General features: G+C 48.1%; 1 protein-coding gene across 1 annotated transcript in view; it reads right to left on the reverse strand.

Annotated features, from left to right (window-relative positions):
* Nucleotides 1–15,780, reverse strand: part of LOC307013172 (uncharacterized protein) — a 157,779-nt gene that overhangs the window by 17,156 nt on the left and 124,843 nt on the right. The window contains exons 32-33 of the mRNA XM_079640438.1: nucleotides 7,021–7,064; nucleotides 6,356–6,641 (exon numbers count right to left, since the gene is read on the reverse strand). Coding sequence (XP_079496564.1) covers nucleotides 6,356–6,641; nucleotides 7,021–7,064 — 330 coding nt within the window. The remainder of the gene's footprint in view (nucleotides 1–6,355; nucleotides 6,642–7,020; nucleotides 7,065–15,780) is intronic.

Raw genomic sequence — 15,780 nt, forward strand, 5'->3', positions numbered from 1 at the left:
CCGAGGAGGGAGAGCGTCAGTTATCCAGATCCGGAGCCAATGCAACTGGGCAGAGCCCAGTTAACACCGGAGGAGATGGCGCGCAGGATTAGTTCCAGATAATGTCTGTACTGTGGCCAGGCCGGTCACTTTATTTCCACCTGCCCATCTCACCCATCAAAAGGGCCGGCTGTTCAGTAGTGGGATAAGTAATGGTGAGCCCTAACCCCCGTTGTCTCCCAGCCACTTCCTCAATCAGAGCCTCCTGACCTATCCTCAGTTCCCAGAGTTTATCATGACCTTGCTCCCGTCTTCTGCAAGGATCACACATTGTCCCTACCACCTCATCGCCCTTACGACTGCCCCATTGACCTCCTGCGAGGTACGCCACCCCCAGCAGTCGGCTGTACAATATCTCAAGACCTGAGCAGGAGGCAATGGAGAAGTACATACCGGATTCCCTCGCAGATGGATTTATCCGACCTTCATCCTCCCCAGTAGGCGAAGGTTTTTTCTTTGTTGGTAAAAAAAAGGATAAGACTCTCAGACCATGCATAGATTACCGCAACCTCAATGACATCACTGTTAAAAACAAGCACCTCCTGCCTTTAATCAGCTCTGCTTTCACTCTCCTCCATGGAGCAACCATCTTCTCTAAACTGGACCAGCGCAAAGCATACCATCTTGTCCGCATCCGAGAAGGGGATGAGTGGAAAATAGCCTTCAAGACTCCTCTGGGACACTTTGAGTACCTGGTAATGCCCTTCGGTCTGACTAACGCCCCTGCTGTCTTCCAGGCATTAGTTAATGATATCCTCAGATACATGCTCAATCGATTCGTTTTTGTTTATGACATTCAGATTGTCTCCCAGTCTCTCACAGAACACGAACAGCACGTACGACTGGTACTTCAAAGCCTTCTTAAAAACAGGTTGTATGTCAAGACAGAGAAGTGCAAGTTTGATGCCCCCTCAGTATCCTTCCTAGGATATGTAATCGCACAAGGGGCAGGTGCAGATGGACAACGCTAAGATCACGGCAGTTGCTGAGTGGCCAACGCTTCCTAGCCACAAGCAACTGCAGCGTTTCCTTGGTTTTGCAAACTTCTACAGGAGGTTTGTCCGCAATTACAGCCGTATTGCTGCTCCACTGACTGCCCTCACCTCCACCTCGTTTCGTTGGACCCCAGAGGCAGAGAACGCTTTCTGTGAGCTCAAGCGTGGCTTTGTCTCTGCTCCAGTCCTAGTTCAACCTGGCCTAGCCCTGCAGTTTATTGTGGAGGTGGATGCATCGGACACTGGGGTAGTTGCGGTTCTGTCTCAACGTTCTGCTGCTGATAATAAACTGCATCCCTGTGCCTTTTCCTCTCGAAAGCTCTCTCCAGCTGAGAGAAACTATGACGTTGGCAACAGAGTGGCGCCACTGGCTGGAGGGAGCGATGCAGCCTTTCATCGTTTGGACTGACCACAAGAGCCTTTCATTCATCCAATCAGCTAAGCGGCTTAACCCGCGTCAAGCCAGATGGGCCCTGTTTCTTGGCAAAATCTTGAACTTTTCCCTGACTTATCACCCGGCTTCCCGCAACATCAAGTCACGCCAGTTCACTGTAGAGGAGTCTGAATCCATCCCAGGTCCCATACTGCCACCTACCTGCATTATCGCCTCAATCTCATGGGAGATTGAGTCACTGGTGAGGCAAGCCCAGGGTCAGCAACCGGACCCAGGTAAGGATCCAGATAATTGCCTGTTTGTCCCTGACTCTGTTCGTTCTCAGGTCCTCAAGTGGGCTCACTCTACACACCTTACCTGCCATCCAGACATCCACAGAACCCTTGCATTCCTCCACCAACATCATGGCCATCAATGGGAGCAGACACCCGGTCATTCATCTCTGCCTGTGCAGTATGCAGCCAGAACAAATCCTCCACTAGACCCAGCCCTTGTCTTCTCCGCCCGCTGCCAGTTCCCAGCTGCCCTTGGTCCCATATCGCTGTGAATTTTGTCACTGGTCTTCCACCATCTGCAGGTAAAACGGACATTCTAACAATCATTGATTGATTCTCTAAGGCTGCCCACTTTGTTGCTCTACCTAAACTCCCCTCAGCTAAGGAGACCGCAGACCTCTTAGTGGACAATGTCTTCAGATTACATGGCCTTCCCTCTGACATTGTCTCCGACAGAGTCCCTTAGTTCACCTCCCAAGTCTAGAAGGCGTTTTGCAAGGCTTTGGGAGCCACTGCCAGCCTCTCCTCTGGTTACTACCCCCAGACAAATGGCCAAACAGAGCGGGCCAATCAGGAAATGGAGGCTTTGCTCCGTTGTCTCTCATCTACTAACCCAGCGGTTCTCAAACTGTGGTACTGAGGGCAATGTCGGTGGTCGGTGGAAAAAAGCGAAATAAAATCCACTTTTTATTATCAAGGATTCTCGGGGACCACCTCATATGTGACTTGCTCTATCGAAATCAGTCGCATTGACCCGAAGACACATTTTGAGTTGTATACACTTTTGGAAAGAGGAGATTCTGTCACGATTCCCATGTTATGTCACGTTTATAGTTTTGTAGGTTTGGGTGTTTTTGCTGTTTTCCATGTCATGTTTTCCTTTGGTTTATTGTCTGGTCCTTTCCCTGTGTTTTTCCTCTTGTCATTAGTTTCCCTGGTGTGTCTAATTGTCTGATTATGTTCACCTGGGCCCCTGTGTTTTCTCCTCCCTCCTCACCTGTGTCTTGTTGTGTGATTGAGTCTTGTGTGTATTTACGTTCTGGGTTGTCTGTCTGTCTTGGTCGGTTCGTCTTGTTCCCTGACTAGTTCTGCGGTGAGTGTTCTGTTTTTGTCATTGTACATATCTCATAGCCTTGAAATAAAGGAAGTTCAGTTTATATCTGCATTTGGGTCCTGCTTGTTTCACAAACCGTGACAGTACGAACCGACCAAGAAATGGGCCCAGCAGATCCGTTCGAGTCGGAATTATTAAATGTTTCCTTTTTTTTGGCTAACTGCTCGGATCGATGGAAGAGAGCACCCGGAGTTCAGCAGCGGGAGGCTGTGTTGTCGGAGGCGCGCCAGATGGCTAGAGAGAAACCAGGTATGGTGAAGTTCTTACCTGGCTGGATTTCAAAGATCCTCTCAGTGTGTGATTCCCGGCCTGCTAGCCCCAGGCATGCTAGCTCCATGCCTCCCAATTCCCAACCTGGCACCATACGCCTCGGTGGTTTCCGTCTGCAGTCAGCCCGTGCTTCTGCCCCAGTTCCTACTCCTGTCCAGGAGTCATATTCTGGAACTCGTCTGGCTTATGGAGGTCCACGGAGTATTCAGACGGCTGCTAAGAGGAGGAGTCGCAAGGCCAAGCAGGCAGCTCAAGCCCGAAGAGCCATGGTTCCGGCTCCAGAACCGGACCTTACAGCCATGTTTCCGGCTCCAGAACCGGACCTTACAGCCATGTTTCCAGGTCCAGTGCCGGCCCACACAGCCATGTTTCCGGCTCCAGAACCGGACCTTACAGCCATGTTTCCGGCTCCAGAACCGAACCTTACAGCCATGTTTCCGGCTCCAGAACCGGACCTTACAGCCATGGTCCCGGCTTCAGTGCCGGCTCCAGTAACCATGGCCCCGACTCCGGCTCCTCGTCACCTGCTGACTCATCGGCCGACGCCAGCTCCTCGAGTCCTGTCGGCGTACCGGCCGACTCCAGCACCTCGTCTCCGGTTGGCTGTCCGTCCGACGCCAGCTCCCCGAGTCCTGTCGGCGCACCGGCCGACTCCAGCACCTCGTCTCCGGTTGGCTATCCGTCCGACGCCAGCTCCCCGTGTCCTGATGGCTGTCCGTCCGACGCCAACTCCATGTCTTGTCATGTTGGAGGTCCCGCAGACTACTCTTCTGCCGGGGGTCCTGCCAACTCCATGTCTGGTCCCGTTGGAGGTCCCGCAGACTACTCTTCTGCCGGGGGTCCTGCCAACCCCATGTCCTGAGCCGTTGGAGGTCCCGCAGACTACTCTTCTGCCGGGGGTCCTGCCAACCCCATGTCCTGTGCCGTTGGAGGTCCCGCAGACTACTCTTTTGCCGGGGGTCCTGCCAACTCCATGTCTTGTCACGTTGGAGGTCCCGCAGACTACTCTTCTGCCGAGGGTCCTGCCAACTCCATGTCTGGTCCCGTTGGAGGTCCCGCAGAATACTCTTCTGCCGGGGGTCCTGCCAACCCCATGTCCTGAGCCGTTGGAGGTCCCGCAGACTGCTCTTCTGCCGGGGGTCCTGCCAACTCCATGTCTTGCCACGTTGGAGATCCCGCAGACTACTTTTCCGCGGGGGGTCCTGCCAACTCCATGTCCTGTCGCGTTGGGGATTCCGCCAACTGCTCTCCTGCCGGGGGTCCTGCCGGTCCTGTGTCCTCTTCCATGGGGGATCTTGCCGACACCGGCTCCTGACCGGCCTCCGGAGCTGTCTGGTCTTCACCCCTCCTCGGACTCTGCCTTGCCCTCGGGCCGTCCGCCCGAGATTCCCTCCATGGACTCTGCCTTGCCCCCGGGCCGTCCGCCCGAATTCCCCTTTTTTGAACTCTGCCTTGCCCCCGGGCCGTTCGCCCGAGACCTGTCCTCCAGACCCCCTCCACCCACCCTGCTGGATTTTTGTTTTTTTGGGACGTCTGGAATCCGTCCCTTGAGGGGGGGGTTATGTCACGATTCTCATGTTATGTCACGTTTATAGTTTTGTAGGTTTGGGTGTTTTTGCTGTTTTCCATGTCATGTTTTCCTTTGTGTTATTGTCTGGTCCTTTTCCCTGTGTTTTCCTCTTGTCATTAGTTTCCCTGGTGTGTCTAATTGTCTGATTATGTTCACCTGGGCCCCTGTGTTTTCTCCTCCCTCCTCACCTGTTTCACCTTGTTGTGTGATTGAGTCTTGTGTGTATTTAAGTTCTGGGTTGTCTGTCTGTCTTGGTCGGTTCGTCTTGTTCCCTGACTAGTTCTGCGGTGAGTGTTCTGTTTGTGTCATTGTACATCTCATAGCCTTGAAATAAAGGAAGTTCAGTTTATATCTGCATTTGGGTCCTGCTTGTTTCACAAACCGTGACAGATTCCTAGCTTTCTAATGATATCAGGATTGTTTTTGTGCTCCACATATTAAGCAAATGCTATGATTACTATATGCCTTACATTCATAATGTCAGCGGGAGGGAGGGGGAGCGGCGCTGCGGAAGAGCAGAGTGCGAGTGAGAGGTGCCTGTCATCTTCCCTTTACAAGCTTCAAAAATGTATTTATCGTGTGATTTTGGAAATAAAAGTTTCATATTCTGAAAGCCAAGACTTTGTTTATTTAAAATCGAACTAAACACCCGAACCCAAATCCTTTGATATTGTAAACGTTGTGTTATGCATCTCATTCCTGCAATATCGGATGTTGAAAGAGCTGGAGCTGCAGTTCATGTTCTCTGATGCAGCTGTTGTGTTCTATGATTGTAGAATCTGTCTCTGTCTGTCTCTCTCCCCCTCCCCTCTGTGTGTGTGAGTGTGTGTATCTTTCTGATTACAGGTGTGTCAACAGGTGTGTGGGTGCCAGGTGTCCACAATCCAATCACCTCTGCTATAAGACTCCGGCCCTGACTCCATCACGTTGCCAGATTGTAGACTCTGTAACCACAGTCAGTCACGTCTCTAGCTTTTGAAAATGTTCAATTCTGATTCCCTGTTTAACCTGTTTTCTTCTGTGCCTGCAGCTTCAAGCCAGCCTGACTCCTACCTCCTGTCTCCAGACCACTTCCAACGTTGGACCCTTTCCCCGCTCCTCCTGGCTCTTCTCCCTGCGCCCTCCAACCTGGTCAGACCTCCGTTCCCCTCTCCCTTGGACCCCCCTGCCTACAGCCCAGTAATGTGTAGAATAAACTTCATTATTGTGCTTGAAACTCCTGCCTCCTGTCTCTGCTCTGTTCCTGGGTTCGCTGCTATTCTTAACATATACAACTTTCATTTAAAAACTCCCCAACAACTCATGCAGTATAATCAAAGTCTCATTTATCCAGGCATTAGCTCACTACTTCGGAGGTTGTTTTGGTATAGTTGTGCAATTATTAAACACGCGCACCCCCACCCCCCCATTTACTTAAATTCATAGAAATGTCTACATTGTTTGATTTGTAACTTACAGTGGAGGCATGCAAGAAAAGAGATGTCTTCAAGAATTAGAGAGAACTCAGGGTGAATAACTGTTATACAGCACAACTGGTCATTTTGAGAGTGAACTGTTCCTTAAAATCCCCAAAACTCCAATACAAAAAATTTGGAAAAATAGAAAACTCATGTGTATGAATTTTAAAATATATGTATTACATATCCATGATACACAGATGAGAGTGTACTGAAGCAGTTTTAGTTTTCTTTCTCTTACCTTTGAGTCTTAAGATAGGCTTTGATAATCTCTCCACTAGATCAGTTCTGTTCAGGTCCATTAAAACCTCCCTGGTCACCTCCACAGACTGCGGACCACAGGTCTCCACCATCTGATCCACTAGCTGGAGAGCACTTTCTGCCCAATTTGAATATCCATGAAAGATGCAGGATATTCTCTTCTGGAAGTACGTGAACTGCAGATACCACTGAAATCTGTGCAGCTCATCGTCACTCATAAACATAAGAGCTTTAAAAAGGATTGGTTTCACTGCTGCAATTTGAGCCTGAACAAATAAACAGATGTTTAAGAAAATGTGTTATTTCTCTATGGAAATAAATATTACTTTGTTTTCATTTAGTCAATCAGTGTTTCAGACAAGTGGTTTTCCTACAATTTTGACAAGATCTCTCAAGTCAAAGACACACTAACATCTGTTCTATATAATATGTTTTGCATTTCTCTTCACAAATGCAAACTTTGATATGAGTGTTCAGACTTCAGTCTGCTAATCTGATCAGAACATCAGCGGAAGAAAAATCATTTTGACAGAAGAGATCAACCTTAAAAATTGTTTGGTTTACATCATTGTTAAGTTCAAGATGGATATGGTTAACAACTTGCATCTATTGAATGAAAGCTGTGATGTGTAAAGTCAGACTCACTCCCTCGGACTGTGCAGGTCGATGTTCATCCACAGAGTACATCTCTGAAGAGAAAAAAATACATTTAAAATTACTTGGAAGATTGAAAACGTATTTAACATAAGAAAATATTAAATATTAAACTTTAAGAAGGCCCACTTACTTTAAAATGAATGTACATCAATCAAAAAGTCACAGTCTTAAGCATTTAAATACAAGATGTTTAGTTGAGACAATGTGCCTTTTGATCATTTAATTGTTTGAATTGAACCCTGTCCCAATTATTTTTTATATTTCACATTGATGACACCAAATTCTTTTTTATAATGAAATATAAAATGTATTGGATGAAACGTTTATGAAAATATTTTTTATGGGATGCAAGGTTATTTCTTTCTTCTTTGTGTTACCTTTGAGTTCGAAGCAGGGCTTTGTCAACCTCTGCCTCAGATCAGTCCTGTTAATGTCCTTCAAAACCTCCACGGTTATCTCGAGACACTGTTGGCCGAAGATCTCCATCATCTGTTCCACTGTTTGTGCTGAGGGACTCAAAATCAATGGAAAATATCTTGGCTTCTTCTTGGAGACAATTAAATCCAGGATCTGCTTGAAATTCTGAAGATCCTCATTTCTCAAATCATTCAGAGTTTCCAAAAGCAGATGTTTAACAACTGCCATTGTTGCTACCTGAAATAATCAATACATTAATTAGACATGTGTATATTCCTCTTGGACAATTACAAATGTGCCTATTTGCATCTCGTCCCTGCTAATGTTTCCATTCAACTCTTATAAACTGGTTAATTGTTGTTGTTTGGACAAACAGACAAACATAGATAAGTTGATCATGTCCCAGCTAGAGGGGAACGTTCTGACACAACTTTGGCTAACGTTACCTACAGGTTCTAATAAGGTTTTAAAGAAACGTTTTAATCTGGTGTTCAAAGAACCTTTTTAGGATTTATTTATATAAGGTTTAAGGTTAACTAAGACAAAACGTTTTAACTGCAACATTCAGAGGATGTTTTGAGGATGTTATTAAGGCCTGAGATGACAGAAAGTTTTTTTATAAAACGTTCCTTTAATGTGATATGTTAACAAAGGTGGAATGTTTTGCCTGCAACATTCTAAGGATGTGTTTTGGACGTTGTTGGGTAATACATTAAAGATGTTCTTTATACCAGGGGTTCCCAAAGTGGGGGTCGCGAGATGATTACAAAATTAAAATGGAAAATTAAAATTAAATTAAAAAAAATTGGTTATTTATTTTAATATTTTAAAATATTTTTTTATTATTAATAATAACTTTTGCATAGACATTTTCAGGGGCGGACTACTCATCTGTATAATTTCCCCGCAACGAGGCGAGTGCGGAAAACTGAAATTAATTCACTAACACGCTTTAAAAAACAAAACTTGTTGCATTTGTTTGAAAAGGATGTTTAAAAAAAAATCTGATGTCATCATATTTTTTCTTTTGAAAAAAACAAACAAGCACGTAATTCATGATAAGCTGTAAGCAGATATTGCATGTTTGCGGTGGCATGTGTGAGTTCCCAGCTAGAAATGTTTGTTTCCATTTGTTGTGAATGTTTTCAGCGGGACGTTTTATTTTGGTTCCCAGAATGTTCTTCTGAAAGGTAGGATAACGTTCTTTAAAAACATTTTTGAAATGTTTTTGATAACTGTAGTGGCCAATTGTCCAAAAGAAAATCAATGTTCAAAAGCCACTTAGTCTAGGAGGCGAGAACGAGTATTGACTCTCGTATATTCAAAAAAGTAGATACTTGCTCATTCCATTCAGGTGCTTTATTTAGAGGTTCAACATCAGTTGGCGGCCCACTGCCGAAGTGCAACATTTGCACAGTATTTAAAAAAAACAAAAAAAAACAAGATCCCTCGGTCTTACGGATTTGTACGGTCAAAAACTTTTCCCAACTTGGCTCTCTAGACTTCCTGCTGTGTCATGCTGGCAGCGTCATTTATACCCGAGCACGCCCCTAAGATTGCTTTCTATAAATAACAAAACATAAACTAGAGCTGTCCATAAGCAAGATAACACGTTACAAAATAGTATAATAATAATTCACAGTATTTCAGCTCATTTAAGTTAAATGAAAGAATATTCAATTCGCTCACAAAAACATATTTCATTACCATAAAATAATGTGCCTAAATGGCTCTTACAATAACCTTCTTAATATGTTTTTGATAACCTTAAGATGTGGTTGATAACATTGTTAGATCATTATGCCCTACTATTCTTAAAAAGTTTTCAGCGGGAAGTTTTAGTTTGGTTCCCAGAATGTTCTTCTGAAAGGTAGGATAACGTTCTCTAAAAACATTCTTAACATTGTTGGTGATAACTTTCTTAAGATGTATGAGCGCATTGAGACAATGAATAGGATATATAAAAACAAATGTATGCATGCCAATATTCACTCACATGCACTTATAATCACACAAAGGTATGTAGGCCCACAGTATTCATAATATCATTTGTGTAAAATATCTGAAAATAATCCGAAAATAATCACTTTTTTCTGACTATAAAGGTTGTGTGTCGTATGTAGGTTCTAACTGTTGGATAAGCTATCTGGCCATGTGTGGTTTGTGAGGGCTGCATATACAGTAAACAGTCTCCGCTGTTTATGCATATTGGTTCTATTTCGTATATATGGCTTCGCCCTCTAAGGCTATCGCTATTGGGTAATCACCCTGCGCACCCGCGCAGCACTGAAAACACTTGTAGTCCATGCCCGCCCGCAAGGTGGGCCCCACCCTCGGGCTCCCTTCCGGTATAAATAGGAAGGAGGCCCGACAATCTGCTCCCTCTTTTCTTCAGGACCACGTTAGACTGAAGCACTGATCGAAGAAGCAAACATGAGTAACAATTGTGTAAGAGATTGTCCCTCATGTGGCTCGGGGTACATCATGAGCTATGACCCACATATCATGTGCGAGTACTGCCTGGGGTCTGAGCACGCGAACTCTCTAACCCAGCAGGCGGCATGTGCTCACTGTGCCCGTCTTCCTCTGGTCGACAGACAGCGAAGAGCGGACGCTCTCGCTGCTGCAGCTGAAGAGGACGATTGGCCAGTCCCGGCTTACGAGCCCGCGGACGAGCGCCTCGTGTTCCTGGAGCCGAGTGCCGGGCAGGAGTCGGACGACTCCTACCCTGCCTCTCTCCATGGTTCACCGTTCGGTTCCCCCCTCCCTCCTCTCCCACGGACGGGGGAGACAGAGTCGGAGCAGGGTGCCAGGTTGGCGGCCGAACGCACGGTTCCAAACTTCTCTGCCGCCACAGCGCTACCAGCGATAGGTGGCATTTTAGTGGAACTGCCAGAGATTATTAGCAAGGCGGCTGCCTGCAAAAATCTCCCCGTTCCCCTGGCTCAGGAGAGGTGTGCTCCGGACAATATGGCCGGAGTTTTCTCACGGGTGCAGACGGTCAGGAGTAACCCGATCTGGCCACCTTTTTTCCGCCATCAGGAGGGCCCTGAAGGCTCCGGCGGCCACATTGGTTCCCTTTACCAAGGTGGAGGGGTTTACAGATGCGTAGGCCTGTCGGGATAATTGATAAATTGACTTATCGTACGATAAATAACGTCGGGAGACAACGTGACTTATTCGCGGGGAATTTAAAGTGAAATGGAATTGGTTACAAAACCTAACTACACAACTCGATTCTCCGGTGAGGCAGTATTTTGGATTCAAACCAAATCAACGAGGCGAACCTACGGACTTGAATGAGCCGGGCGAGGTGTCGCATTGGTTTAAAAAAGGTAGCGACAAAAGCAGGCAATACTGCGCATTTTAAACCACCTAAAACACAACCACCCCATTCCGTTTTCCCAGCTGGGAGCAAACACGGCAGCTGGAGATGGAGAGCCCCCGCCCGACAATGCAAATATGTTGGTGTTCCTTGCTCGAAAACTTAGAAAAACAGATTTGGATATGGCCTGTTGAGGCATCTGGGTCTTTGACAGTGGACCATACACTTGACTGTTGTTTTAAGGAGTTTTTTTTTGCTTGTGAGATAATGTGTGCTCATATTTATTTATATATATATATATATATATATATATATATATATATATATATATTTATATATGAGAGAGAGAGAGCTCTGTTTTCCAGCCTGACTCTATTAAATTTATTGTTTTGGTTGTGTGTGATTTAATTAATTTATTATAATTTAATTAATTAGTCTTATTTATTATATATAATTTATATATTTTAATATTATTTCACATTTCATTTGCAATGTTGAATGTTCAATAAAAAGTTATTTTTGAAAGGATGTACTTGAATTATTATTATATATTATCATTATGTCTAAAATGGTCTTAAAACGGTGCCAACAATATTATTGTTTATCGCAATGATTTCCAGAAAAATGTATCGTCCAACACAATTAATTATCGTGACAGGCCTACAGATGCGGGCTTCCCAGCCACCCCTTCTCTGGATCCGAGCCTGACGTCGTTTTTCGGGGTAGAACAGGCCAACTTGATTGCCAGACGGCGTCCTACGTTGGCCGCCCCCAGAGACCAGTATGTTGCCCGCCAGGCCGACCGGGTGCACCAGTGTGCCTTCCAGGCGGCGGCGGCGGCGAACAACATCGCGCTGCTCTCGAACTCGGTGGTGACGCTGGTGGAGCGGTCCACCACCTTGGCCGCGGATGAGGCGGCATAGATCAGCAAGGCGGCCAGCACGGCACTCACTCTGTGCGCAGCCGTAGCTGTGTCTCAGGCCAGGATTACAGCGTGGGTGACGCAGATCCAGCGCCACCTCTGGCTGCAGCAGGCGGTCATCACGGACACGGCCAGGAAGGTGCTGCTGAACGCTCCAATCAGCCCGGACGGGCTGATCGGACCCCAGTTCCACGCCATGGTGGAAACCATGAAGACGGCCGCAGAACAAACGGACGACATTCGCCAGCACGTCAGCTGGCTTCAGCCTGCTCAGCGTCCGCAGCGGCACCAACGCTCGCAGCAACCGCAGCGGCCATAGCGGCGGGAGAGGCCGCAAGCGGAGAGACAACAACCGCAGCCACGACGTCAGGCTCGCCCTTCAGCGGCTGCAGGGGCTCCATCCCACGTCTTCGCTCCCCTGCCGCCCCAGAGACAGGGTCTTCCGGCGGTGAGTAGAAGGGGAGTGAGGCACCCCCGCTCCTGGTCTGCTCCACAAGAGCCACCAAGGAAGCAGAGCCGTTTGTGACGTTTTGGGGGGGGGATTGTGAGGAGAATAAAAGCTGTTTATTTTCCAACTTTTTGTCTGAGTCATCAGTACCAAGTGGTTCTCACATGTCTCCCAACATGTGTAAACTGCCTAACCTGTCGGTTAATAGCCAGCAGGGCGCGTTGCTAAAGCCTGGTTTTAACCTGTCGGTTAACACATTTCAGAGCTCGCTAATTAAGCTGGCTGCCACTAATCTGTTGATTAGTAGACAGCAGGGCTCGCTGCAGAAGCCTGGTTTTAACCTGTTGGTTAATAAACTACAGAGCTTGCGGCATTCCTCTGTCCGAGATACGCCTCGTACACACGGGTTGCAGCGTGTGGAGGCCCCCGCGCAGCCCTTTCGGTCCAAGCACACCTTGGGTTGCCTCACGGGCAGCGGCGGCAGGGGCTCTGGCGTGGCTTGTCACCATGACGACCAAAAACACATCTCGAGCACGTGCGCCCGCTCTCAGAGTTTTTCTCAGAGTGGCAGCGCGTGTGTCTGATGGCCCCTACACACGGCGGCGTGCGTTGTCGCTTGCCGGCGGGGGGGGCTGAAACTCGACCAACAACCAATCACATGAATCTGCCGACCCAGACACACAAGAACGCGGTTTGATTGGCTAGAGCTTGTACTGGCATATGATTCGATTGGCGGACGCCTCCGTCGAGGTGTCAAAAGTAGAACATTGCTCTACTTTTGCAGCGAGCACCGCGAGAAAAGCTACGCTTTGCTCCCACAATGCAGTTTGGCAAATCGTGACGTCACCCCATTCAAAGTGAATGGGCAGAAGCTTTGAAGCGGCAACGCACGCCGCTGTGTGTAGGGGCCGTGATGGACAGATGGAAGAGCAGGCTTATCAGCAGAGGATACGCCCTGCAGTTTTCCTCTCCCCCCCCCCCCCACAGTTCAATGGGATACAGGAAACACTCCTGTCCTCCCAGAAGCTAGGCTATGTCTTGCGCTCCAATCAGAGCTGGATGAACTCCTGTTGAAAGAGGCTATTTCCGGGGTTCCTCAAGGGGAAGAAAAGCAGGTGCTGGAATGTGTTCACCAGGACGACTGGTTCACTTCAACCTGAAGGATGCATACTTCCACGTACCCATCATCCCGAAACACAGGAAATAGCGTTCGGATATTTTCTGGCTCCTCGCTTTTTCGTGTAAAGGCATGGAGCCACTACACAGAGGAGGGGTGAGAGTGTGGTTTCCTCCGGACGACCTGCTATTTACTGGCTCGCTCCAGGGAGGAAGTCGCTTTACAGACGTTACATTCGTATCGCATCTGTCAAAGCCTGGGTTTCATAATGAATTGGAAGAAAAGCTGTCCTCTTCCCTCTCAGACCATCGTTTATCTGATAGTGGAATTAAACTCAGCCAGCAGAGCGCGGCTCTCGCGGCAGTGAGTGGAGAAACTGACAGCTCTCCTCTGGCGTGTCACAAACCCGCACAGCCCTCTCCGTGACGCAGCTGCTCGGCGTTGGCGTCAGCTGGTCACGTGGGGATCCCCCTGGGTCTACCCCACAGGTGAAGTCTCCAGAGGTGGTTCATCTGCTGCAGAAGCCTGCTGTTTTAACCTATTGGTTTATAAACTGCAGAGCTCGCGGCATTCCTCTGTCCCAGATATGCCTCCTACTCGTCATGACAACCATTACAGCATATCTCAGAGAAGCCTCTCCCCCTCCCGCAGTTCCATGGGATACAAGTAACACTCCTGTCATCCCAGGAACAGTGTCTTGTGCTCCATTCAGCGCTGCAGGAACTCCTGTTGAAAAAGGCATTTTTTCCAGAATGGAGGAAAATTAGGGTTTTTTACTCCCGTTACTTTCTAAATCCCGGGGAAAAAACGGGGGAGTGAGACCCATCCTTTATCTGTCAGTGTTCCACATGCTGACGATCAAACAGATGCTGGAATGTGTTCACCAGGATGTGGTTTTATCTGGACGACCTGCTATTGCTGGCTCGCTCCAGGGAGGAAGTCGCTTTACAGACGTTACATCTCGTATCGCATCTGTCAAAGCCTGGGTTTTCATCATGAATTTGAAGAAGAGCTTTCCTCTTCCCTCTCAGATATCCATTATCTGGGAGTGGAATTAAACTCAGCCAGCAGAGCGCGGCTCTCACGGCAGCGAGTGGAGGAACTGACAGCTCCCTCTCCGGCGTGTCACATCCCGCAGACCCTCTCCGTGATACAGCTGCTCAGCATGACGTCAGCTGGTCACATGGGGATCCCCCTGGGACTCCCCCACATAGGAGTCTCCAGAGGTGGTTCATGAGCCCGTGCATCGACCCTGTGCGTCAGAGGTAAATGTGCTGGAGCTGTTCTCCGGTTTGGGAAGTATTCCAGCACTGCGCCCTGTTGCTGTATAATCAGACATGTGTTGATTTGCACAGACAACAGGCCACGGCAGCCTACCTCAATCGCCAGGGAGGAGTACGATCTGCGCAGCTTCTGAACGCAGCCAGGCGGCTGCTGTTCTGGGCGCGCACACACGTTGCTCTCCATCAGAGCAATGTATATTCCTGGTGAATTGAACAGAGGGGCTCGCAGAGTGCAGCAGCCGTTTTATGCGAGGAGTATGGAGACTCAGACCTGTGTCGCGCACACTGGCGGGTCAGTGGGATTTGGCTTTGGTGTTACGCGCACTAGAGCAAAGCCCCATTTGAACCTTGGATCAGGTTCCCCTTAAACTGTTGTCAGCCAAAGTAGTATTACTTTTTGCTCTATCAGCGAGAAGGGTGAGTGATTTGTCTGCTCTCTCTGTGGCTCCGTCATGCCTCCGGATCCAAGGAGATGGCAAGCTCAGCTGTTTTACGCCCTAACCCGGCTTTTATGCCAAAGGTCATCACAAGCTCTTTTAGAGTCTAGAGTGATCACCCTGGCTGGCTGATTCCCCCCTCCTCACAGGTCGGAGGAAGAAGCCACGTCTCATCTCCTCTGTCCTGTGCGCGCGCTGTCCTGCTATGTGGCGCGCACGGCTGCCTTGCGCCGTTCTCAGCGCTTGTTTTTACATTATAGAGAGCGCTCGTTAGGGCAGCCTCTATCTGCACAACAGCTGTCACACTGGCTGTGTGAAGCTGTGTCACAGGCATATGTCTCCTCTGGGGTGGATCCCCCGGAGAACATCAGTGCGCACTCCACCAGAGGAATTTTCTTCCTCCACGGCTTTGCACGGAGGAACGTCAGTGGAAGACTTTTGCACTGCTGCATCTTGGTCTTCCCCCTGTTCATTTATTCAATTGTATTTGAGGGATGTCTCTCATTCCTCTCTGATGCACCCTGTACTGAGTGTCCTGTCAGAGTGAGTGACGTCAGGGATCCAGATGTGCGCACGGAGAGCGGCCCTTTTTCCCTCTTATGAGAGGGATATTTCCTTTTTTTCCTCTGACACATTTTTGGTACGGAGTGTCTTGTCAGAGTGAGTGATATCAGGAACCCAGCTGCGCTCTCCTGCCTGTCTACACACAGAGAGCTGCTGTTCCCCCTCTTTTTGTCACTGGGCAAAGTATGACCTTCGTCTCTACTTTTTCACAGCGGCAGGTATGTATTGTTCCCAG

The sequence above is a fragment of the Notothenia rossii genome (assembly GCF_949606895.1).
Source record: "Notothenia rossii genome assembly, chromosome: 7".
Lineage (NCBI taxonomy): Eukaryota > Metazoa > Chordata > Actinopteri > Perciformes > Nototheniidae > Notothenia > Notothenia rossii.